General features: G+C 33.0%; 3 protein-coding genes across 14 annotated transcripts; all 3 read right to left on the bottom strand.

Annotated features, from left to right (window-relative positions):
• Positions 1 to 2,369: 2,369 nt before the first annotated feature.
• On the bottom strand, positions 2,370 to 7,793 carry LOC112293607 (protein FIP1). 6 transcript variants are annotated; one of them, XM_024543251.3, is made up of 16 exons: positions 7,567 to 7,793; positions 7,070 to 7,317; positions 6,607 to 6,694; positions 6,372 to 6,480; positions 5,941 to 5,990; positions 5,638 to 5,704; positions 5,326 to 5,401; positions 5,064 to 5,119; positions 4,534 to 4,630; positions 4,281 to 4,365; positions 3,994 to 4,059; positions 3,683 to 3,742; positions 3,486 to 3,578; positions 3,215 to 3,277; positions 2,827 to 2,910; positions 2,370 to 2,570 (listed from the first exon to the last, which is right to left on the bottom strand). In XM_024543251.3, the coding sequence occupies exons 2-16, from the start codon at positions 7,147 to 7,149 to the stop codon at positions 2,553 to 2,555; spliced, it is 1,092 nt and encodes a 363-aa protein (XP_024399019.1). In that variant the 5' UTR covers positions 7,150 to 7,317; positions 7,567 to 7,793; the 3' UTR covers positions 2,370 to 2,552. The 6 variants fall into 6 exon arrangements, with proteins under 6 accessions (XP_024399019.1, XP_024399043.1, XP_090100257.1 ...); XM_024543275.3 differs by having other exon boundaries at positions 7,070 to 7,272; positions 7,567 to 7,744; XM_090244131.1 differs by having other exon boundaries at positions 7,070 to 7,445; positions 7,567 to 7,715.
• Positions 7,794 to 9,551: 1,758 nt separating this feature from the next.
• On the bottom strand, positions 9,552 to 12,927 carry LOC112278570 (uncharacterized). 6 transcript variants are annotated; one of them, XM_073532254.2, is made up of 8 exons: positions 12,786 to 12,927; positions 12,350 to 12,541; positions 11,724 to 11,877; positions 11,441 to 11,508; positions 10,990 to 11,053; positions 10,682 to 10,847; positions 10,311 to 10,436; positions 9,552 to 9,928 (listed from the first exon to the last, which is right to left on the bottom strand). In XM_073532254.2, the coding sequence occupies exons 2-8, from the start codon at positions 12,440 to 12,442 to the stop codon at positions 9,820 to 9,822; spliced, it is 780 nt and encodes a 259-aa protein (XP_073388355.1). In that variant the 5' UTR covers positions 12,443 to 12,541; positions 12,786 to 12,927; the 3' UTR covers positions 9,552 to 9,819. The 6 variants fall into 6 exon arrangements, with proteins under 6 accessions (XP_073388355.1, XP_024367970.1, XP_073388356.1 ...); XM_024512202.3 differs by having other exon boundaries at positions 12,386 to 12,541; XM_073532255.2 differs by having other exon boundaries at positions 12,350 to 12,553; positions 12,786 to 12,903.
• Positions 12,928 to 13,542: 615 nt separating this feature from the next.
• On the bottom strand, positions 13,543 to 15,958 carry LOC112278649 (universal stress protein PHOS32). Of its 2 annotated transcripts, none has more exons than XM_024512265.3 (3): positions 15,593 to 15,958; positions 14,125 to 14,520; positions 13,543 to 13,951 (listed from the first exon to the last, which is right to left on the bottom strand). In XM_024512265.3, exons 2-3 carry the CDS (start codon positions 14,510 to 14,512, stop codon positions 13,710 to 13,712), a joined length of 630 nt encoding a protein of 209 aa, XP_024368033.1. In that variant the 5' UTR covers positions 14,513 to 14,520; positions 15,593 to 15,958; the 3' UTR covers positions 13,543 to 13,709. The 2 variants fall into 2 exon arrangements, with proteins under 2 accessions (XP_024368033.1, XP_090100287.1); XM_090244161.1 differs by lacking the exon at positions 15,593 to 15,958 and adding an exon at positions 14,808 to 14,943.
• Positions 15,959 to 25,068: the final 9,110 nt, after the last annotated feature.

Below are 25,068 nucleotides of genomic sequence, written 5' to 3'. Positions count from 1 at the left end.
TAAAAGTAGATAAAAGTAGGTTAATCGTGCAATATCTTCTAGAAAAGCTTCTTAGAAGCTTCATAGACGCTGCTTTGACCTTAAAGGAATCCATAGTTGACTTTTAGATTAGAAACTTGGTCAACAAGTTAGCCATGTGCCACACATGTTGGTAGCTTGAAGGACAAGCTAACTACGTAGTCCACTCATAGAAAACTTGTCTTGCAAGCAAAGACATGTGGCCTAGAAAGTCAACACATATTGGAGGTCTTATAGAATATCGCCACGTGGCTTCTAATTAGATAGTATATATAGAGGCAAGAGTGAAGCTCTCTTCACTCTTGTCAACTCCTTTCTTGCTTCTAGTCTAGTTTCAAGGGTCTCTAGTTTTCTTGTCTTTTGGCAATAGCCATTCTAGTTTCTCTTTTCAATATACATACTTATTATTCATATTTTGTTACTTTTCTTTGAGTGAAGGCTTACTTGTCTGAACTATTTTTTCATCGAGTTCTTGTCCTTGATAAGGAGTGGTTGAGGATTTTATTTAATTTTATTTTTATTTTTCCCATGAAAATACAACGCGTGGGCTCTACTCTCTCTTCCCAAGATAGATAGATTGATAGATAGATTGATAGATAGATTGATAGAGTGCATTGGGTCACCATTGCCACCTCCTTTTGCTACTCCATGGTTTCCCCCAATTGAGGATTCAAAAGTTGCTGAAATATGGCTTCTACAATAGTAGGTTTCAAAGGTGGAGAATATTATTTTGATACATTCTTTGATTTAATTGCTTTAAATAAGATTAAGTCTTTATTGATGCTTGATTTTGGCACTGTCTAGTTTGCTAAGATAAAAGGATTAAAAGGTGAGTCTTACAAGAAATAAATGTAACCTCTTGTGCCACTCATCCTTGCATACATACAATAAATTTCTTACTTACACTAAAAAGTTTTAAATTAAATTTTTATTAAGAGATTTTGTAAGTGCAATTAAAAATCCATTTAAAGTAATTTAAAATATATATATAAAATTGTTTATAATTTTTTAAAAATTTAATCAAAAAAGAAAAGAAAAGAAAAATAGTGCCATAAGCCATTGCACACAAATGTTAATGTAAATTTATCCTAAAAGTTTTTAGTGTAATTAAGAATTGTATTGTGTCTATATAGGAGAGCATGATATAAAGGGGGTGTCTATGCAATAAAAAGGAGGTGTTCACCTAGTGGTTATGATAATAAAAAAAAATAACATCTACTTTTATATAGAAAAAAATTAATTTTTTTAGGTATTTTGCACATGTAATGCTTAACACATGTCTTTAAAAAATTAAATCTAAAAAAGTTAAATATTATTTTATTTTTTCTTTCCATTAATAAATTTATTACAAATTACATAAGGCTATATTTGAGACTAAATTATAAAAACCATCTATTTATTGTTTCTATAAAATTGATCTATTTTTAATAAATGATGTAGAAGTTAATAATTCATACTTGATTCTTTTTAAAATATTTTACATTTAAATTTATATTTATAGAAATCAGTTATATACAAAGAGAGAGTCAATAATGAATTTTTTCTTTAAAATATTTAAATTTAATAATATTAACGTTGAGCCTCCAATAATAGTATAATTGGATTTTATAAATCTCAATTAAGTTGTGTTATTTTTGTTTGTTTATTCATCAAACATTTTAGAATGTTTTAATATTCTTAGTTGATTTTGGCATCACACAAAATTATTAAAGATTGTTACACATATTTTCTAAGCACTTAGATTTGGAAAGAATAAAATAAAAAGTGGCATTTTACCCAAAAAAAAAAAAAAAAAAAAAAAAAAAAAAACATCTTTTTGAAATTTAATTCAAAAAATGTTTTTTTTACCAAGTATACAAATTGATTTAAGATTTATTTATTATTTGATTTTTAAAGTTTTCTAATCTATTTAAGATAAATAACTCTAGATAAAATCTTTAAAAACATATCTTAGTGCTTTTTTGAATAGATATCGATTTTGTTTCATTATTCTCTTATTATTTGTGCACTTATCACCAAATAATCATCTACAAAAAGACGAAAATCAAATTATAGAACCATATGAAAATGGTATTAACTATCAACAAAATAATAGTATATGTAGTTTGTCCTTGGTCTAATTTTTACAATATCACTATTTATCCAGTTTTCCAACAAATTTTTTTTTTAATCCATACGTAATTATTCTAAATTGAATATGCTTTAGTGTTAAAATATTTGTCTACACAAACCAATTACTTGATATACAAGCAAAAGTACAGATTCACGTGGAAGAAGCCCTAGAGCATTATGTAATATCAATTACTCTTTAAGAAACAACTGTTCTGCCAAATTAAAAATAGAATTGAACATTAAGCATTCAACATGATTCTTTTTATAAAGAACTGCCCAATAATACAAATTGAACATATATCAACTACATTTCTTACTATCGTTTGCAAGTCCAAGAGGTACACAGATGGAGGAAATGTAAGTTATTTACTACACCTTATCAAACACGAGGAATTTGTAAACGTGGTAACTTCTTTCGTCTATTAAAAACTCATCTCCACCTGATGTGAAATATGGTCAATTTAGTCATCACAATGACGACATTGCGTTAACATCATAAGAATGACTACTCCAATTCTAAATTTACGTCTAGACGATTTCAGGCAGGTTTCTACAACTACAGCTATCCCAAGGAGAAGAAATAAAATAAAATAAAAACTCTTCATGGATACAATATAATACATCGTTAAATTCTGTTGACAAATCAGTTGCTTAGTAAAGACTTCATCATCAACAATATTATTAAGATGAGGTTACATTGGAGGCTGACTGTCGAAGTTCAAGATACTGTCTCCGCAGGTCCAAACTTTTGAGACGCTCAGCTTCAAGAGCTACTTCAAACTGCCAACAATCAAGTTCATATATTCCAAGTTAAAGTTGTGTGTAGGGCAGAATTAAACCAACGTATTTCAATATTACTTTTTTAAAAAACAAAAACAAGCTTTTCTATCTTGTGTCACTTCTCTGAGTTAAATCACACTTGATGACCAGGGAGTGTGTATCACGTGTTAAGACCAAAACAATTGCAGACTAACGAGATGTAGGTAATGCACATTTTATGCTAAGACTCTGACTGAAGAAACACACAAGGGGTTTGCCAATTTCCTTTGTTACTGCTAATAATCGTTCTGTCAAGACAACTTACCTTCGCTGTGCGGACACTCCACTCATCCAATTCAGCTCGCAAGCCTTCATTCTCTTCCACATACTGGTGTGCAACCAACACACAGTGGATCAGCTACACCAATATTACGTACATAGAAATCCCGCCAAAGCACAAGATAAATCCAATTTGAATCCAAAACTGAACCCCGTGAGATAGATGAAACGCTTTTTCCTGCAAACCACTATTCGCGTAAATGAAAGAGACCATTCAACACAATGAGTAAATTCACAATTTGAGGGCAAGATCTTGCCTTGTCATTCTCTGATCGTACAGCTACCAGGTCAGACTCTCGTCCACCTATTAGACTTCGTGCTGTCTTCACCTCATCCTGCAAAATATCCCTCTACCAAAAGCAGCAATAGTCAAGAACGAAGAGGTAAAATATTAAAACCCGTGCCAACAGTCCGTTCAATCGTCAATAATAAGTATATGGTAGACATATAGTACCTCAGCAGCAATGGCTCGCAATTCTTGTTCTCTTGTGTCTAGGAGATGTACCAAGTCGACCTGAAAAATTCAACGCATGAGCATCCAGCAGAATAAATCATTCCACAACAAAATCCACGAGTGCATGCATTACATTTAGGGCACGCATCGATCACTGACGCTTAAGTGAAGACTGCTTAAAGCAAGCCGATTTAGAGTTAAAGGGGACTGAATTCATTGATTCAAATTAGACCAATTTGGAGGCATTGGGCACATATACATCAAGTTCCAAGAATATTAACACAGTTGCAAGAGCTTAAACATCTTCATACCAATGGTGTAGTGCTGCCATCCTGAGAGCGCTCGTATTCAAACTTTCTTTTCTGGAGCCTAGAAAACTGTACACCAGAATCATCCGAGAAAAGACGTAATCAAACAAAAGGTAGCAGAAAAAATGAGTACCGAAATTAGGTAATTCTTGAAACGCTTTATGTGAAATCGAACATATTTCGGAGACAAAATAACCGCCCGGCTCAAAGCACAAATACTGTACCCTAAACTATGTAGGATGTACCGCCTTCAGCCTGATCATATACCAAATCTTGTGATTGACTCATACCTCCTTGTGAAGGTGTTGAAGATTATCCATTTGGTAACGAATAAGTGCCGCTTGCTGCTCCACTAATCCTCCCCGCTCTGTGTACCTGCATATTCTTACCACAGATCAACATCCATGCAATAGCTTTATCAAGGCACATTCACAAGATTCGGACAGAGTACACTCCTAACCTTGAGTGCATAGCTTACTGAAGTTCAACCGTTCCACACATTCACGAGTATGAAAAAATAGAGACACAACAGAAACGCATCACCTGATGCCCCTCAGCGACTCCGGAGGTTGCAATGGAGAGTAAAGAGAGTGCATGGCATCTGGCTCACAATCAATCAAGTTGTGATGGCGAACCTTCCCTGCATTCACCAGACTCCTAGAATCATTTACTCCAATGATAATACACAATATTTGTGGTACACGAAAGTTTGTTGAAACATTTTTGACACTTGTACTCATACTTGGCACTCATTTGAAGGCAGACGCGAATTGCAAAACTCAACCTTGATTTTAGTCTAATACCACATTGCCTCTTCGTTAGCTATTAGTAAATATACTTTGCAAAGGTGATAAAGACAAGTTACATGAATCTTGCGAATCAGACAGGACGCCTGCTGCAAGGCATACTAAATAGTTTGAGGTAGTTTATGAAACGAAAAGAAATCCTTTACATAGTTCACTAGTGCGTTTTCTAGTTCATTTCACACGATTAAAAGACGGAATTTTTTTATCATTTAAAAGAAAAAAGGATCAAACAAACAAGGCTCTCCTTGTTAAGTAGCGGACTCTCACATATAAAAGTTCCAACCAATGCTGCAGCACATACAATCTGCACCAGAATGACAACCCTGTATGAGCAATAATAACAAGGTTAGTCTAATGAAAAGCGAAAGAAGTCATTCGTCAAACAAGTCACTTCGACCACACTATAGAAGGAATCCAATATGCTAATCAAATCAAACCATCACGTTCCCATCCTGCCTTGACTTCAAAGGTCGTAAATCCGATGATCTCATGCTACATTATATTCGAAGAGAAAAAAGAAAAGACGAACCGCAACAGAAGCAAATGAGGAATATCCAGTTGCTCCTGTAGATCCCATGCAACCACCACTAAAATCGAACCAGTTCCTGAAAGTCACCATTACAAAGTCTTAGAACCGTCTAGCAGATATCAATAGAGGGATACGAAAACAAAAACACGAATTAATAAGATAAGATCAAATAAAATAAAATAAAATAAAAAACAGCTAGTGAACTACGATTAATTATCGTGAGTAATAAAACTCATGCAACACACGGGAAATGCATAACTAGCAACATCATTACATTCATAATTGAGAAGAGAGAAAAAGGGGATATAGTACCGTAAGCGACAACCTTGAAAGGCAAGTATACAATCCACTCAAGGTTGGCACTAAATTGAAGAAAACCCTAGGGAAACCAAAAAGTGATAAGTGGACAGAGATCTTAAAACACATGTGAAAATAAAAAGGGAAAGCGTTGAAAATAGCCGTGTAAGTAAGTGAAGCTATGGGTCAGATGAGGCCGAGGCAATGCACGTCAAAAAGCAGAGGGTTGTCTTTACCTACATCTAGGTGTGAAGGTCGTTATTATGTATTGACGTGATACCAATTACAAAGTCAACATGAGTAGTGAAGAATACATACCTGGTCCCGTTCTTTCTTCAATTGCTTGCACAGATGCTGTTGCAATAAACCTACATTTTCCAGCAATAATTAACACCATTAAACCCACTTCAACAATGATCATGCACAATAGCTCTACACAATTAAATTAACCCCACATAGATAATCGCACCATGAGTTGACAAAGAGGAAGGAAAATGTAACAGTTGCTCTTTTTACAACGTCGTGAAAGCGTCAGTCGCTATGCAGGTATCTCCTTAACTAACTATGTCTACAATGCAAGAATCCAAACAAACAGGATTTTTGCTCTTGCTATTCTTCATGGTTTCTAGGATGGAAGAAACGACTGCATTAAGCAGATATGTATATACAACCTAATCAGTCCAGAATAATACAGAGAATAAGTATGACGGCCCCAGAAAGGAACAGGAAAACAGATTATCCAAATGAACCTGTGATAGCCAGCATTACAAGATTGCACAGAGCAAATATTGGCGCGTGATTGATAGGCGTTAACTTGGGTATCCATGCAGACGTGACTACCAGAACCGCGTAGGCGCCCTGTTAGCACAGCCGAGTGTTCCATGTCAACAAATGCCTCAAACTAGGAGCCTCGCTACATTTAAGAGCTACCTCAAAGCAATGAAAACACTGAGGCTTGGCAGGCAATGAAGTTGGAATAAGTACAAGATAAATGCAGTAGAGTGCACTTCCAATAGTACTGGCTTTCTGCCGCCAACCTGACTGTGGTAGCTCAGGTATTACGTCTGTAAACCTGCGATTCAAAACACAAGGAAATCGAAATTCGAGCTATATGAGGTAAGGAAATCGTTTTGTACCATGCAATCACAATCACTAAGAACGTAATCACCGCTTCAAAGAGATTGATTTTTAACAATGCCATAGATCAAGGGCGATCTGCATTATATGGCTCATGTGAAGGAACCGTTCCAGAATGCATTGCAACTGCACAGTGAACATTTTCTAGCGCGCTGGTTGTAAAAATTTCAATCCGGCATCACGATTTTGCAGCACTAGAAGATGTGATATGAACTTGATTGCAAACGAGTGTGGAACGAAGAATAGCAATAAAAACTGAATATGAAAACTTTAAGTATGTGAGAGAGGAGTGGATGGAAGGGATACAAACTGATTGGGGTTGATTGGAATATCTGTGGAGGCTTGCCGAGGATCTGAATTCGCCTGGACTGAACCCTGCCATCGTAACATCCCGCTTCACTGTATCGCTCTTCAATCACCCTAACCTCAAGCCTCCTCCGCCCTCCCAGTTCTTTCCGCGACAAATAAACTGCAAACTCCTTCCACTCCACGACTTGGAACAAGCAGCAAGACCTTCAAATCATCCACGACGTCTATTTCTTCAAAGCAGTAACCACACTCCACCAAATTCAAACAAATCAAATCATTCCCCGCAGTTCGACGTCCTTCTCTCTGGTCTCAGATTAGCAGTAAACATCGAAATACCGCCAGAATTTTCTTTAGCACCAAACCAAGAACCCACCCAGCTACACCAAAAACATTAACATCAACACATGATTACAAGACGATGCCAGAAAATAAAAAATACAAAATACAAAATTACCCCCGAAGTCAATAAAGACAACAAAAGCTTCCAACCCCGCTTACCAAGCAAAGCCACGCTTAATGACGAACCTCCCGACGAACAGAAGAGCCACAGAGCGCAATGTCCGCAACTTCCAACTCCAGATCGCAGAAACGAACGCCTCGAGCGCCAAATGAAGCTCAACTTCCGAAGCTTGCGAAGGCGACAAACACCGCAGAAGAAGCAAAAAAAAATCACACACGCTCTCTCTCACTCACTCACCAGCAGTGTAGCCACCTCATCGTGACACCCGGCTTGGGTATATCTATACCCGGATAATGCACCGTTTTCTGAAATACCTGGACTTGGCCATGTGTGTCCCTTTGATACCCTCATCCCACCATGATACCATGTTATACCCGTATATGTCTCGGTTATGGGTCTTGTCCCGGATACCAGCTAGGTGCATATATCCACGTCCGGGTGTCAATCAACCCTTTTGGATGGAGTGGTCTTCGCGGGTATTCATCATCCATGGGACGAATGGTAGTTCATGGAATTGGTCTTTTCATTCATCCCTTCTTCTTTCTTGCTTGCTTGTTGCCAATCCTTAAGCATAATCCCATATTTTAATTAGGCTCCACAACCTCATTTCTACACAAAATATACAACATGCTACATTCTACCACTACTCTAACTTGAATTAACTCGAGAGAAATCTTATCTTCCATGCTTTTAAAATAGGAAATTAGTTGAGGGTTGATTTCAATTTTTGATTTTTGATTTGTGATTATTATTATTTTTTAAATTAAAGATTTAGGATTTGTTGTTAGATAACTTTAACTTTGGTTTTACAGATTTTAAGATTAGGACTTGTTGTTTAGCTTTTATTTGTAATCTGAATATAAAAATAAAATACGATATGTTATATATTTATTCATCTCTGTAAATTTTCAAGACATGTTTATCTGCAATAACATTATCTGCAAGCAAATAAATAAGAGTACATGTTAAATTTTAAGATTACTTGTAATAAAATTTTAAAAACATAGTTTATGACTTGAAGAGTGTATCATGTAAGCAAACTCAAAATTTATAAATCCAAGAAAAGATCAATGAAAATAACAGCAAAAAATCGTGTTTTTAGAAATAATCATATATATAAAAACATATAGTTTAAAATGGATTTTTAACTTTTGAATAGGAAAAAAGAAGAAAGAAAAAAGAAAAAAGAAAAAATCTTCTTCTTACAACGTATTTATGAAACTCAGTTTTAAAAATAATTCAAATCTTTTGAAAACTAACTTCATCATACACAATTGATCTTTTTCAATTGTTTAACAAAACGCACTTATAAGTTCAGCTATTTAAGTGCTTCATGTTGCATCTAATTAAAAATACACCCAAGATCAGATTTTAAGGAAATTGTTCTATATGTCTGTGTGTGTGTGTGTGTGTACTGTACTGATTACATACTTAAACAGGTAAAAAAAAGTAACAAATAAATAAATAAAATAGCTATTTTATCATTTATTCATTGTATAGGATTTCTTTTTTGAATAAGTAAATTTAGACAATTATAAATTTATCCACCCTGAAATTCCAACATATTTTTCAAACAAAAATCTGAAGATATTACTGCAAAACTTCACCAAAACAGTAGAAAGTACCCCAACATCCAATCTGAAATAACATTTTTAACATTGAAAAATGATTACCACAACTTTAGACCGTGTTTTAACAAGTTATTTAAAATAAATAAATAAATAAATTTCCAATTACTATTATATTCATAAGTCATAATACTAAAACTTTTAAATGCAATTTCAATACAAAAGTGCATTTCTTTTCCTTAAGTCTGTGGCTTAGAGTCCAGGGACCACACAGTTCCAGGACATAAAAATGAGTTTTTCCAAGGGTTAGGAAGTCCATTAGTTTTTGTGTGGTTCGATGTGAATCTTTGGGCTTAGCAAATTTCGCCAGGTGAAGCAAATTAATTGACTAAGAAATATCACTGTGCAGGTTGGTGCATGATGATGAACCAACAATCAACAGGACATGTGCTTCGTGACTCAAGATGGATTTTATACACTTAGGGTCATCTAAACCATTGCAATGCTATTGAATTGCGTGTTTCTGTTTCTGAAGTTGGTTTATGTGTTCGTTTGTTTGTTTTCTTTTTTCCCGACCATCTCCTGGTGTCTATATTCCTGTGTAATGATTGATCAAAATTGCTGCACCTTGTCTAAATGTAGGATTAATTCATGCTTAATCATCTCAAGTAGCAACCATCTTCAGCAGCTCCTTATGTTTCAAATGCCATGGAAACCAGCAATTTACATAAGAGATGGGTTGATTTGAGATGGGCCACTGTCTGCTACCAGCACAGTCTTTCGGGACAGAAGTGAGATGTCCCTCTGTAGATTCTCAAGCTCTTGTTCATATCTGCACAGAAGTGTTGAAAAGTGATAGTAGAAATTTAGGCCTCTTGGAAGAGACGATGTTTTATCGTGTTAAGACTTGAACTTATATGTGCCGCTCTATGACATTAGTTTCTGAAATAGTAGTCATCTAAGTTTCAATAACCCACATGAAATGTTGTCAATGGGTTGTTTAGTAAAACAAATAAATCACGCATCATGGCTAACACAGAATTCCTATGCAAACTAACACTCAAGTAATTTGTAACTCTTTTCGCTCCTCGCTATCAAAATACCTTTCATGAAAGGTGTCAAGCATACCACTTAGAGGATTCATTGAATGTGTGATATTTATAAGGCAATTAGAAATGTGATCAGGAGAAGGAGCGAAAAAAAAAAAAAAAAACCTGTTTTTCCGTATCTTTTGGGCGTCCGTGTCGGCAATGAAGGGGAGTTTTAGGTATTCCGCATTTACTACAGCCCATTTGATCTTTAAACCATTGACTATCTTCTGCTTTTCATCGCCTTCTAGTCTGAGTTTTGGCAATAACAATGACATCAGTATAAGACATAAATTAGTGAAAGACCTCCTAAACAAAGTAATGCAATCAATACCTGCACTGAACAGTGTTGCCTGTTTGTCAAAGACCATCTTTGAAACACCAATGTGGATTCTTCACCACCATGCACCACACAAGTACTTACATTACATATTTATTTGCAATCTCGTCGGCAGGAAGAACCAATATGTCTGAAGCAGTCGGTGTTTAGTCATGACCTGCGAGTGCCTGGATGCTGGCACTTGTCCTGTTTCTCAGCAATACCCTTCGCAATAATCTTAGCAATCTCATTTTTTCTCTTGACCAGGTACATCGGCAACCTTCCGAAGCCTGGCTTTTCATGTTCCAATACCTCCTTCCTTGGACAGTGGGACCTATCGGCCTCTACCCTTCAAAAAAAAGAAAATCTCGTTGCGCTACATTCTGGATTGGTCTCACCTTACAGTCTCTATGTGTGCCTAATATTTGAAACCTTGATGACATCAGAGGAAAAGGCCATTGATATCCAAGTAGGGCTCGATCTTACTTGCTTTGATCACTCTCTCTGCATTCGAGTAAATGTAATCAGTATCGCTCTTGATGCCATACCTCTGCATGAACGGCATTTTTTTTGCAGGGTGAGTGTTTTAAACGATATATTTATGGACTTACCTATAGTTAGTCGCTTAACCTGAAAGGTTCACATCTCATCAACTTGAAGAAGAAGTCAACGTGCCAGTATACTAGCCTTAAATGATTAAACGATTAAACTGCAGAAAAATTAACTTTTGTCCATAAATAGTGTTACATGCGCAAGCTTCAAGTTTTGCAGGTTGCTTTTCGACTCTCTTCACTGGACACCTCGACATCACTAATAGAGATTGCTTTTACTTACAAGGGTATGCTACGCAGAGTTAACTGCGATCTTTAAATAACGAAGGAACAACAGTCGAAACGGAAACTCTGGATGAATCGGTTTATGAAGAAACACATCTTACAGGGGGTTGGTTTGTCAGATCTGGAAGAGGAGCCTTTTTTGACGTACATCTATCCGTTGCAATGGTGCCTGCAATAGTTTGTGGGAAAAGTCTCCCTCAGATTTCAAACAATAAACATAACTCTTACAATTCATAGAAAAAGCGTCAAGGAAGCAGAGGTGCACTATCAAAATGAAGAATAAAAAACGTTGGTAAAACGGCATTGTTAGATTAAACTTAGCGGAAAGTATCAATGTTTGAGCTCCCAAAGGTGGAAAGACTGGCAACGATGAGGATGTGGTACGTTTAACTGTTAAATTTGGCTCCTTCGAGTGCTTCCGGAGAAACTTGCTTGGCTGAGGTTTCGTAGAGCCTGGAAGTAATCCAAAGGTGGCGGTCTCTCGCAACTTCATATTGTTCTTCATTCTCCATAGCAAAGTCTTAACCGTAATCGGATCCTGCACATTCTTCAACCAGTCCTAAATTTCTTTTCATATGTAAATTTGAATCCTAAACTTGCTTCAATTCTCATATCCCGCTGTCTCCAAAACACAACAATGACGTACAGCAAAAATCACTGTCAAGCTCGACAAAGTTTGGCCAGAAACGACCACAATACCACCACCCTCCCTCCCCGCTTCCCACCCTCTCCCTCTTCATTGTCGCTATGTGAAATACATCTCTCGTTTCAATACATTTCAATAGTTTGAGAGGATCTCTGTCGCAAAAACAAAATCCACGACTTCAAAGCTCATGCCAAACCCTAAGCAAATGTTACACAGAAGCCCTGCCAACAATCGTCACTCACACTAATGTGGCTGCCGAGAAATGTAAGCGTATGGATAGGGCTTAACGCCCTCATGGCTGTCTTCTCCATCACTACCTTGTACATAAATGCAACAACAAATCTGAACAAGGACTGTAGCGCACCAGTGCCTTGTCAGGGGCTTTAGGCGGCGTCCTTGCCTTCTTCAGAGCAGGCTTGGTGATAATATTGTACACGCTCTCCTTTGAATCCCACATGGTATCCTCCTGCTCCAGTAAAATCCTCCCCTACTCGTGCTTTTCCGACCGGATTCCTTTACCACTCTCTTCTCATCGTCATCCTCTTCAACATGTTCACTGCACATGCACCTTCACCGTCACGAGCCTCCTCATGCTTAGGACACAGAGCGCAAAAATGCTGTAAATAAACAGCACCGTTCGCAAAATTTCCGCTAAAAAATTAACCACAGCTCATGTTTTCCCATGGCAAAGTCATGTCCGCGATTGCCTGAGTGAAGTACAACTAAACATGAGAAGAATCAACAGAAGCACCGGTCAAATGAGGAGACCAAAACAAGAATCCCTTTCTCTGGCCTCATACCAAGCGACAAGCTGTCTGCTCTGTGTGCGATCGATGTGGATCAACCGAGCCTCATCCGACAACGCAGATTACTGCAACAGTCGCGAAAACAAGCTTTGCTCCTCAGCTTAGATTAGGTCAATTTCTCAGCGGCGCTTTCTTCTGGTTCCTTACAATGGACGCGGCTTCTCGGTCCACGTTAATGAGCATCATCAACTTCCATGCAGCAGTAGCAGCATCGCTGCTTTCCTGTGGTCGGCATTACAGAACGCCTCTCTTCCCTCGCATGAGAAGGACGCTGTTCACTGGGAGGCATGAGGCAGGTCCTTCAATCTCTAGTTGCAATGCAATCAACTGCTTACTGAATGCGGTTGTAGAGGACGTCTACAGGCTACTTTAGTAGAGGGCGATTATGCACCGAATGTGTTTTGGTTAGCTTGGATATACACGCATTCAAGGGTACAGGAAGTGAATGTTACAAGGAGAGTGAATTGATGTAGAACAATTGGAATACAGTCACTGCCAAGTCTCCTGAGTTTTCTGTTTCATACAGCACACTGAAATAAATAAATAAATAAATGTACTTAAACTAGATTAGTGTACGCTGGAGGACCTCCATATAACGTGAAGTGGAAAGAACAAAACGAACAGCTTCTGAAACAACAGGAATGAGAAGGCATTACTTGACAGCATCTCCAGCTTGAGCACACCAAAACAATTGGTTAGTAAAGGGCGACCACTGTTGGTGCATGCATTTGTTTCATCATGCAGCCTATCATTTGAGATGACTTGGCATTTAGCCTCAAGGAATTTTCCAACGTTACTTTTCATGATTACATGGCTATGGCCTACAGTCCCACTTCCATCTCTGTTGAAACAAGCAAACGATCACCACCACACTGTACGAGCACATTCACTCTCCTCCTATGACTCTTGATCATCATCTTAAACGGAGCTTTTATCTGCATCGACTATCATATCAGTTTCGGCCTGCAGCCTGGAAGGTGGATTCTGGGGCGCAAGAGGACTTGGTGTTGCATGTCTAGGACTCGACGGATGCGTGATGATCTCAACATCCTTGTTTTCCGGATATCTTACAACAACGACTGGGCAATAACAGTGATGGAGGCAGTAATCACTGACACTCCCCAGACGACCTTTCCGAGCGCGTTTAGAGGCACCAAACCCTGGATGACAACAAAAACCACACAGTTTGATGAGACCTCGCGGAAAAGATTGCGAAAGAAAGGTGCAATTCTAGTAGCAACAGATGGTAGAGTAATGATGACCTGAAATCTTGACAACTGGTGTCGTGATCATCACTTAGATTATCGCATAATCATTACAACTACTTGCCTACCTCGACTACCCATGATCATTGCACTGACTCCGAGACGCTCAGCCTCCAAGCAAATTCGCTCCTTCATGTCATGATCCTTGACAATGTGAATCTTGTAAGGAATTTTTGCATCCGATAGCGGTTTGGCAAGGTCACAGCTTTTAGTGTTGGTGAAAGCATCAAATTGCTCTTCCATTTTCTGCTCGTCATCAAAGGGAATAACTTGGTCTGAGGCGCCCCAATCTGCTCCGAAAAGAACACTCGTAGGTCGCACATGCAGAACCACTACATTGTCGCCAGGACGAAGGTAGTTTTCCACTGCCCACTCCACCGCATGGGCACTTTCATCACTCAAATCGACTGCAATCGCGACCTTTCGATCACATCGTCGTGCACTTGGAAGTGACATGGTTTTTACTGCAATACAACATGTATTCATGACAGACTTAGCGATATTCAAGCACAAAATCAACCTCCAAGTGCAAGTCTCATAGTTTCAAGATCCACTTCAATAAGAATGACCAGGACGCTGAGGAAGATGTTAAAGGTAAGAATGATTTATTTTTTTAGAAAGAAAAATATGTAGCCGAGTAAGATACTGATGATGACTGGTGGGAATATTGCCTTCTAAGATTCAGAACTGAAGGAGAGCAACTGAATATAGTAGTGTAACAATTCCGCGAATATGTTCGTATGATCAATACCTGGAATGACCATTGGGGGAATCGATGATAGTCTTACGACCTGGGAGCTACATTTGTACAGTTCAATTCTAATGATGTCTTAAACAGAATAGAAAATACAGTATGAGCAAAAAAGAGTAAACACGCGCATCACAGGCTTGGATATTTATCCTTGTGTTTCTTTGTCGGCATCATGTCTCAGGTTACCCCGATGGTCAAATGGAGCACCGAAAAAATAATAACAGCAACTCACATTGGACGCCACCAATTCGAAATAAAGAAATCGAAATACGTTGCAACAAAGCGCAGAGAACATCAGTAGAAATTTACACATTTCCATCACAAATTGTACCATGATTCAATTGTCTCGGACGTCAGTAGCTACGAACTTTCAAACAACACATCTCAATGCCTGTATCCTCTCAAAATGGGTACCACATCGTTGTAAAGTTACGCTCGAACTCACACTTCGACGTAAGTACCTGGTGAGTCACTTTTCTACTATAAGTTATTCCTTTAATAGAGAACTTCGCATCAAATAGTTCAACTTCATTTCCAGTTCTTCATGACCGACACACGAAATGATTCACAAATGTCTTAATCAGTCCAAAACCAGAAAACAGCAACATCTGCATGAATGGTAGGCGATGAATCGCAAACACGCTAATCATCCATCAACCAACTCCAAAAACAAGCACACATCCCAACAACCAATCCGCAAACCACAGTCACAAAACTCTCCAAAAAAGGAAACAAAAATTATTTTTATTTTTTTCTAAAATAAAAATTATAAAACAAATCCATACCTGATACCGCGAGCTACGTCACAACACTATCACCCACTCCAAAGGCTCCAAATCACAGACGAAAAAACTTCTTGCTCGTCTCCAATTCTACAAAAGCACGTCAGCTTCACCAACCGATTTCGCAAGCCAAACCGAACCTAAAACCTCGTGAGAAACCTCGACAGAGTCATAGCAACGACGAGAACATCCGGAAGCACCAGGTTTAAAGCATCGCGGGCACCGAAACACGTCATGGACGAGGACGACGACGAGGAGAGTATGGTAGAGTAGCTAGCTAGCTAGGCTGAATGGAGGCTGAATGGAAATTGACCTCCATCAAAGGAACCAAACTACTACACACAAACCAGCAAAGCCAAGCAAAACAAAACAAAACAAAGCAGAGGGATTGAGAGGGACCGGCTCTCACGTCCACACACTCCCCCCCCCCCCCCCCACTCCCTCCAATCTACCATTCCCTTGAAATTCCTTCCCCCGAAGAAGCTTCTAAAAAGGGCTCTCGAAAATCTACACTTCAAGAGGAGACACTCCGTTTGTAGATGTGGAGTGGCGGGTGACGGGGATGCCCTTAGCCACGTCATCACCAGTTGTTTTCCTTTCATCGACGATTGTGAGTCTCTAGAACAGAACTAGGATGGGCCTTTCACTGTTAGGAGGGTTTATTGTTTTTATTCATTTTGGGATGCTTAAGTGGTGATATGATATGTATGAATATATTTATTACATTGAATAGATTGGGTATAAGAGGTGATATGTTACGTATGAATATATTTATTATATTGAATAGATTGGGTATAAGATAAAGAGACAAAGAAGCCTTCTCATTGGCCAAAATCAAAGAAATTGTTATCAAGCATAAAGCGATGCATAACATGTAGAGAGCTCTCCACTTTGTTATCTACACATCACATCATTTTACAACACTTCTATGCCCAATGGCAGAAGTTTCTGCTAGTGTAGATATTTTTATGTGTGTACATGTGAGTCTCACACAAAGAGAGACTAGATTCAGTGAGACACAAGATCTATTTGGGAATTAAACTTAAGTATGTTGTTGATCTAATTGATTTGTTTGCATTTACCTATAGCAATAATAACTTCTAATGCATCATAGTTAGTTTTTGCTAAATATATTTCTTATATATATATATATATATATATATACACATACACATGCAAGAAAGGAAATTCTTTAGCAAGCTATATAATTGATGACTCATAGTTCTTTTTAGGAGTGTATTTAAAAATATTAAAATTTGATTAATATATTTATATTATTATTGAAAAGATTTTGATATCCATACCTGAAAAATTGAAACATTTAAACATTCAATTTTGAATTTTTTTGATTATAATGACTTCATATCAGTATAATAAGCTAATGTTTAAAAGCAAATTTTTTGAAACATGATCTTTAAAATAAGATAAAATATAATAAATCAATAATCATTAATCAAGAATTTTATATTTTGATTTAAAATAATAACTTCAATCAGTTAAGACTTAATTCTTGTTCTCAAAAACATTCTAAAATTAACAAAATAAAATATCTTAAAGTAACAACAAATAGTGTATAAAATTGCATTAATTGAAACTAAAAATGATTATTTATTTTTACTAAATTATGTATTAAAAAATAATCATATTAGATAAGAAATATTAAATATTATATATATATATATATATATATATATATAACAGAATTAAAAAAAATAAATATAATTTTAAAAAATATAATAAAATCTCTTTCTTTAGAAATAAATCAAGTTATCTAATTCTATTAGGCTTCTTAAAAAATAATTACTAAAAGAAGAATCACATTCCTCACATATTTCTAAGTTATCTATTTAAAAACCAATATTCCTAAAGGAAAAAAAATCATTTAAACATTTATCTTAGAAATAAAAACTATGTACTTTTTAAGTGTTAATAATAATAACAAAAATGCTAATTTATGTGAGAGTTTCTAATAGTAATTTTAATTGTATGATAAAAAATAAAATATTAATTTTAATAGATATTGGCCAAAATATGTATATTTCAAACATACAAGTATAAAAATATCATTAAAAAAATTTATGAGGTTTGTAATGCTTATGAATAAAGTAACTTAATTGCAAGAATTGTATTTATAATAATTTATTATAGATAAAAAGCTTCTCACAGCGTATATTTAAAAATATCTAAAAATAAATTTGGATGTAAAAAACTTCTTTAAAGCTTTTCAAAAAATGATCTTCTCTATCTCACATACTTTAATTTATTATGATTTATTTCAAAATTATTCAATAATATGATTATTAATCTAATAATTCAAATGAATGTTCAATAATTTTGTAATAATTTTGATTTTATTTATTAAAAAAAATTTGAACTTGAATTAATAATTATGCTTTGATTTATTTTTACTATTTTTGTTGGTATTATCTATCTCATATATATTGTCAATTTTCAAAAAAATCATTATGATTTTTGTAAAAAGACATAAAAATTATTGAATTATCTAAAATAAAATCTATTATACATATATATATATATATATATATATAGATAGACAGATAGATAGATAGATAGATAGATAGATAGATAGAATTTATAAAAGTATTGATACCATCTTATTTTGGATCTACCTTTATAATATTTTGGTTTTACAATATTATTAAGCTATAATAATCCATATTATATTATAATATTTCTACTACTTAATATAAATTTTTAAAAACTTATGTTCTTAAAAAAAATTATAATATAGTGTAATAATTTTTTAAAAAATATTTTTTCTCTTTCTTTTATATCTTTTTAGAATTATCATTTTTTTAATATTATATAATATTATATATCACTTATTTTTAAATATTATAATAATAAAAAAATAATATCTATTATTATAGTAAACTTATTGTTATCAACACAATAGAACATGTTTATTACTGGATATAAAATAAAAAAGAATGTTTACATTGATTAATGCACATAAATGTACTTGTTTATATATTACTATGCTATTCAAAGTTGCTGTAATATTATTTTGTACTAATTCAATTTTTTTTTAATTAAAAGAAAAAAAATGCAAGTTCATTCTACTTCTAAGAAATATTTGCAAGGTGTTGAGTTGTCTCTCTTTTAGATGACCTTATTGCTTGCTTTATAATTATGTGTTTCAATATTCTTCCTCACATCATTATTGTTGGTATGATAAGTGCTTTCTTCTATAAGCTTTTATATCATTATTCTTGAATATTGAAAAGTTGTCATCTGCTAAGATTATGGACATGCTTTTGTAGACTTTTTGGTTGGTTTTTTAGCACTTTGGATGGAAAGCTTTCAAATTTTATTGTTGAAATGATTATTGGACTCAAGAATTCTCATTATGGAGACTTTGAAGTAAAAGAAGCTCTCTTATCTACACTTCCTAATGCCTTCGTAAAAGAATATATTTGACCAAAGTTAAAGAAAAAATATCAATTAATTACATTGCTGCAACTTTGAATGATAAACAAGAGATAGTATTGTGAAGTTGGATCAATATTAGAATGAGTAGCAGTAGAGTTTATGAGGATTGATAGAACTATATATCTTCAGTATGTGGCTTTGAGAAGTTTAGAATATATTAATATTTTAATTCTTTCAAGTTCATGTCTTTAATATCCACAAACCAACCACAATTTATGATTTATCGATTAAAATACTTATATTGCCACTATCTTTGCATTCAAAAAGACTAAAAAATCACTCAAAGATGATATAGTATTAAACTAAAATGGCTTTTTTTAAAGAAAAGAAGATTAGAAAGTCTTGAAACAAGACTAAAGACTAAAAAGGCATCAATAAAAATAAAGAAGGCTTAATTCTTGCCTCCATATATACTCTTAACTATGAGCTATATGGCAATATCTTATAAGACCTCCATAACATGTTGATTTCATAAGACATGCATCTTAATTTGTAAGGCAAATATTCTATATATACACCATATAGTTAGCTTGTCTCCAAAGCTATCTACACATGGTTAACTTATTGATCAAGTTTTTAATCTATCAATCAACTACAAACATATATAAAATTAGAACAATATTTATGAAGCTTCTAGAAAGCTTTATTAGAAAATTTTATGAAATAAATCTATTTTTATTCAATTTTATTTAATCATATAGATAAATAATAGAACAAATATATATATCCATGATATTGTCCCTCTTTCTAAGAATGAATTCAACAAAGATCAATACTGTGTAATAATATAATTATATAGTAAAAAATAAAAACAAGGATGTTATCATAGAAGAACTTAATTGAAAGATGTAAAAAAAAAATAAGGATAAATAATAGAAAGATAGTAAAAGATTTAGTCTTGATATTATCTTTTTTAAAAAGAACTTCTATTTACTTTGTAAAGACATAAATGAACCAAATCAATATAAATGAAATTTGAAATAAAGATATTTATATTTTAAAAAAATTAAGAATAGATTAAAGCAAAATCTATCTCAAATTATCAAAAATTGATACTCAAAGAAGACCAGTTGTCAATCTAGGTTGAAATTAGACCAAAGAAACAAAATTGCATCTATAAAAAAATTTTAAGATTCTTTTGGAGATCAAAGAATAAGATTTGAGAGTACACTTGAGGAAAGATTTTTAAGCATTAGTTTTATATTATTTGAATTAATATTAAAATTTTTAAGGATTTTTAAAGTTAATAATATTCTTGGTGGGTTTAGATTTTGAGAAATAAAATATTTTTATAAATTGAAAGATTTCTTGAATTTTGTGGCATATATATAAATAAAATTTGAACAATTTTTTGATTTGCTTTTTGTAAATATTTATGCAAAATTTGACATCAATCAAATAGTTAGATTAAAGCATATGAAGATTTTTGTTGGTTGATGTCTTAAAAATTAGAGTTAAAAATGATTATTAGCCTCCAAACTCTAATTTTTAAGACATTAACCAACAAATATTTCTAAGATCTTCAATAATTTTCCAATTGTATTGGAGTAAAAATTATTTGCATAGATAATAGACTTAATTTTTAATATTTTTATGAAATTTGAAAGTAATTCAATGGTTTAAAAAGGAAATATTAGCATTGAAAGTTCAACATTAAGATTGGAGTAGGAAGCCTCCTAACATCCAATTGGATTATCTTGCATTTCTCTCATTTGATAAATGCGATCAATTTCATCCTTCTTATATTATTTTTATAAAATTAAATTATTAAAAAGTATATAGAATTTGAATTGATATCAATAGTTTGATCATTAATTGTTGAGGTTTTAATTTGCTATAGGATTTATTGAAAGTTGTTTTAAGATTTAGAATTTAATTAGAATTTGATTAGGATTTGATTTAGAATTTATTTAAGATGTAGATTTTTCATAAGGATTTTATTAGGATTTGATCTAGCTTTGAATAATATTCAATTAGAGTTTTAATTAGGTTAAGGTTTATTAAGATTTTAATTAAGATTAAATTAGGATTTTATTAGAATTTATTTAAGATTTTTTATTTTTAATATTTTTTTAGAATTCTTTGTTTTTTATTTAATTTTTTATTTTTAGTATTTTTGAAGATTTTTTTCTTTAATTTTTTTTTTATTATTTCTTTAAATATTCATTTTATATTTCTTTAAGATTTTTTTTTTTGGATTAATTTAGAACTTTTTTGTATTTTTTATAACTTCTTTTTATTTTATTTTGAATTAATCATAGTTTGATTAGGATTATTAAAATTTATTTAAAGTTTTTCTTAAGACTCTATTAGACTTGGTAGAATTGTTATTGTATTTTTATTTACTTTCTAGAACTAGGTGCCTGATGTATTTTCAAAGAAGAATACATGTAATAAAATATAAGTAGTGAACCTCATATAAATGCTTGAGGTAGGATGTATTTGAATTTTTTTAATTTTTAATTTTTATTTAATAAATAATAAGAGCAAGAATTTTGAAGGAGCTATGGAAGAAGCTTCAAGTAAAGCTACGAAGAGAATTTCTAGTAAAGAATAAGATATGTATATAGATCCAATCATTACAAGCATATCCCAAGCTTATTTATTATGTATGCAACAATAGCAAATTAATGTTGAGGAGGAAGATTTGAAAATCAAACCATTATAAGTAGTGATTAACAAGATTGATTAATTTAATAAAAGACACATCTCAAAGTACCTAAGATGTTATATGTAGAAATAGAATTAAATTGGATTTCTAAGGAGCTATGGAAGAAGCTTCAAGTAAAGCTACTAAGAGAATTTCTAGTAAAGAATAAGGTATGTATATAGATCCAATCATTACAAGCATATTCCAAGCTTGTACATTATATATGCAACAATAGCAAATTAATATTTACAAGGAAGATTTAAAAATCAAACCATTATAAATAGTAGTTAACAAGATTGATTAATTTAATAGAAGAGACATCTCAAAGTACCTAAGATGTTATATGTAGAAATAGAATTAAATTGGATTTCTAAGTAAAAGTTGATTGAACTATTTAGACTTCCACAATATTAGAGATATGAGAATATATTATATCAATTATGAAGCATAATGAGAGTTTATGGAAGATATTTTTATATGCATTAAAAGATAAATATTTCTTAGAGGATATTGATTATGTTACTATGAAATTATTTCTTCAATATATTGAATGATCTAAGAAGAATTTACAAGCAACAAAACTATTAAGGTAGTTTGAAAGGAAATATTTTTAATTATTAAAAGTAGATAAGTTAACATTGAAGTTAAAGAAGATTGAATTATTTCTTCAAGTAGTCAATAGAAAATTCTAAAAAAAATAGGAGTTGCTTCTTAAAGACAAAGAAGAAAATGAAAGATTGACATTAAAGTAAAAAAATGTTGAAGATAAAGTGGATTTGCTTAAAAAATAAGACAAGAAGAAAGACAAGATTAATATTCTAAGAGTAGTACAAGTATCTAAAATTCAAGTACATACAACACAATGAATAATGCCTATTATTAAATCTTTAGTATCTACATTAAAGAAAGAAGATATGGAAGTTGAAGAAATTATATGTAGTATGCGAAATCTTCAAATAAAATTGGTAAGTATCAATAAAAAAAACTTGATGAAAATAAATGAATAAGTATAAAAAAATAGAAATAAAAAAGTATGTATATTAAAAAGAAATAAGAATGGCTATTGCCAAAAGACAACGAAACTAGAGAATCTTGATTGTGGACTAGAAGTAAGAAAGGAATTGACAAGAGTGAAGAAGGCCTCACTCTTGCCTCTATATATACTATTTAACTAGAAGCTACATGACAATGTTCTATAAGACCTCTAATATGTGTTGACTTAGCAAGATATAAGTGTTAATTTACAAGGTAAGTTTTTTATGTGTATACCACATAGTTAGCTTGTTCTTTAAGCTATAAACATATGTGGCACATGGTTAACTTGTTGACCACGTTTCTAACTTAAAAAGTCAATTATAGACACATATAAAGTCAAAGTAGCATCTATAAAGCTTCTAACAAGCTTTTATAGAAGATATCATGGAATTAATCTACTTTTTGATACTTTTATCTACTTCTATGTAATCATATAGGTAATTATTGGTTTACATGTCTATATCCATGACATTACTCTCTCTTCTTAGGATTATTTATAAGATAAGCAAAGATCATATGTTCACAAATTCTAAGATGTAACAAATTATATTTGTCACATATTTTGATCTTTGTTTTCTTTGAAGGTAATAAATAGGTCCTCTTAGCCTTTAATAATGTTCTATTTTAGGACAAGAAAACCATCTTGTGATTTGATTATTATTAAAATCTTTGTGATTTTCTTCAAATAAAACATTTGTAATATCATTAGGAGTTATATCTACCTCCAATAAAATTACTAAACTTTGAGAATGTTTTCCCAGGTCATGATATCAAACGTATTGTATTTTGCCATCTATTCAAAGAAGAACATGTCATTTTTGAAGGACTTCATCTCTATTACGTCATTTTGAAGGTTGTAATAATTAAAATGTCTTTTTTGGTAATTCAAAAAATGATGGCTCTTGAATTGAATTTGTTGATTGTTAAATCTCCATCTTCTTCATGCCAAAATTATATAAAAATTACAAATAAAGATAGAAGATATAATAAAATTTATTTTGAATTGCGTTTCATTTATAATAAAAGTTTGCTATTCTTCATGTTCATTTTGATAGTTGTTGTTAATGAAAAGCTTCTACCATCTTTGTTGCATTTGCAAGATTCTTTATCGACTCCCATCTACGTTTACTAATTTCGTATCCGTACCATTGGACAAGATATTCTAATTTATTTTGGCTTTGCCTTGAGTCTAGAATTTCTTCTACTTCAAACTCTTCATTATTGTCCACTCCTATAAGAGGAGGTGGACTTTGTCTTCTTCTTGGTATATTCACAATCTTGTATGGTCTAAGAAGAGACATATGGAAGATAAGATGAATCTTCATTGACACTAGTAGATGTAATCAATAAGCAACTGGATTGATTTGTCTACAAATAAGAAAAGATCCAAGCTTACGGTAGTCCAACTTATCACAAGGACGAGTATTCTTGATATTACGATGAAGTAATCATACCTTATTACATACATTGAATTATTATTTTTCCTTTTGATAGGCATTCTCATTGAAATTTTGTCATTCTTGAGCTTCTTTTAATTGCATCTTTATTGTTGCATGTAGATCAAACAAATAATTTACTAAATCTTTTTTTACATAATTATTAACTTTTGAAAAGTCAAAAATATCAAATTATGGATGGTAACCATAATTGATAAAGAAAGTTATTTTTTGCATAGAAGAATACATTGTAATATCATAAGCAAACTCTGCCAATGGCAAGAAGATTCTCCAATTGTTTATTGATAATTGATGGTACATCTTAAGTATTGCTCCAAAACTTGGTTTAGGTACTCTATCTATCATCAGTTTGAAGGTCAAAGGCCAAAGAAAGCTTTATGTCCATCTTTAAAATCTTAAAAAGAGTTCTCCAAAAACTTGATACGAATTGAGTCCTTATATCTGATATAATATCTTTTGGCAATCCATGATATCAATAGATATTGTAGAGGAAAAGCTTGGCAGTTTCTTTACTTATGATAGATTTTGTGCAGGGTACAAAATGTATCATTTTAATAAAAAAATCTACTATTACAAATATAGAATCATATAAATATGAGATTCAAAGATCCATAATAAAATCCATAGAAATAAAAGACTATGATTGTTTTGAAATAAGTAATGGCTGAAGAAGTCCATAAGGTTGATGCCGAGGAGTTTTTGACCATGAACAAATGTCACACAATTGAATAAGGTCTTTTATAGTCTTCGGCATTTGCAACCACCAAAAATCTTTGGATATTATCTCCAAAGTCTTATTGTATCCAAAATGTACTACTACTAAAAAGTTGTGATATGCTTGAAGAACATGTAAATATGCTTTTCTTTCTAGAATGTATAGGTGT

Source organism: Physcomitrium patens, chromosome 2 (genome assembly GCF_059467195.1).
Source record: "Physcomitrium patens ecotype Gransden chromosome 2, ASM5946719v1, whole genome shotgun sequence".
Lineage (NCBI taxonomy): Eukaryota > Viridiplantae > Streptophyta > Bryopsida > Funariales > Funariaceae > Physcomitrium > Physcomitrium patens.
This window is presented reverse-complemented; position numbering and strand designations above follow the sequence as displayed.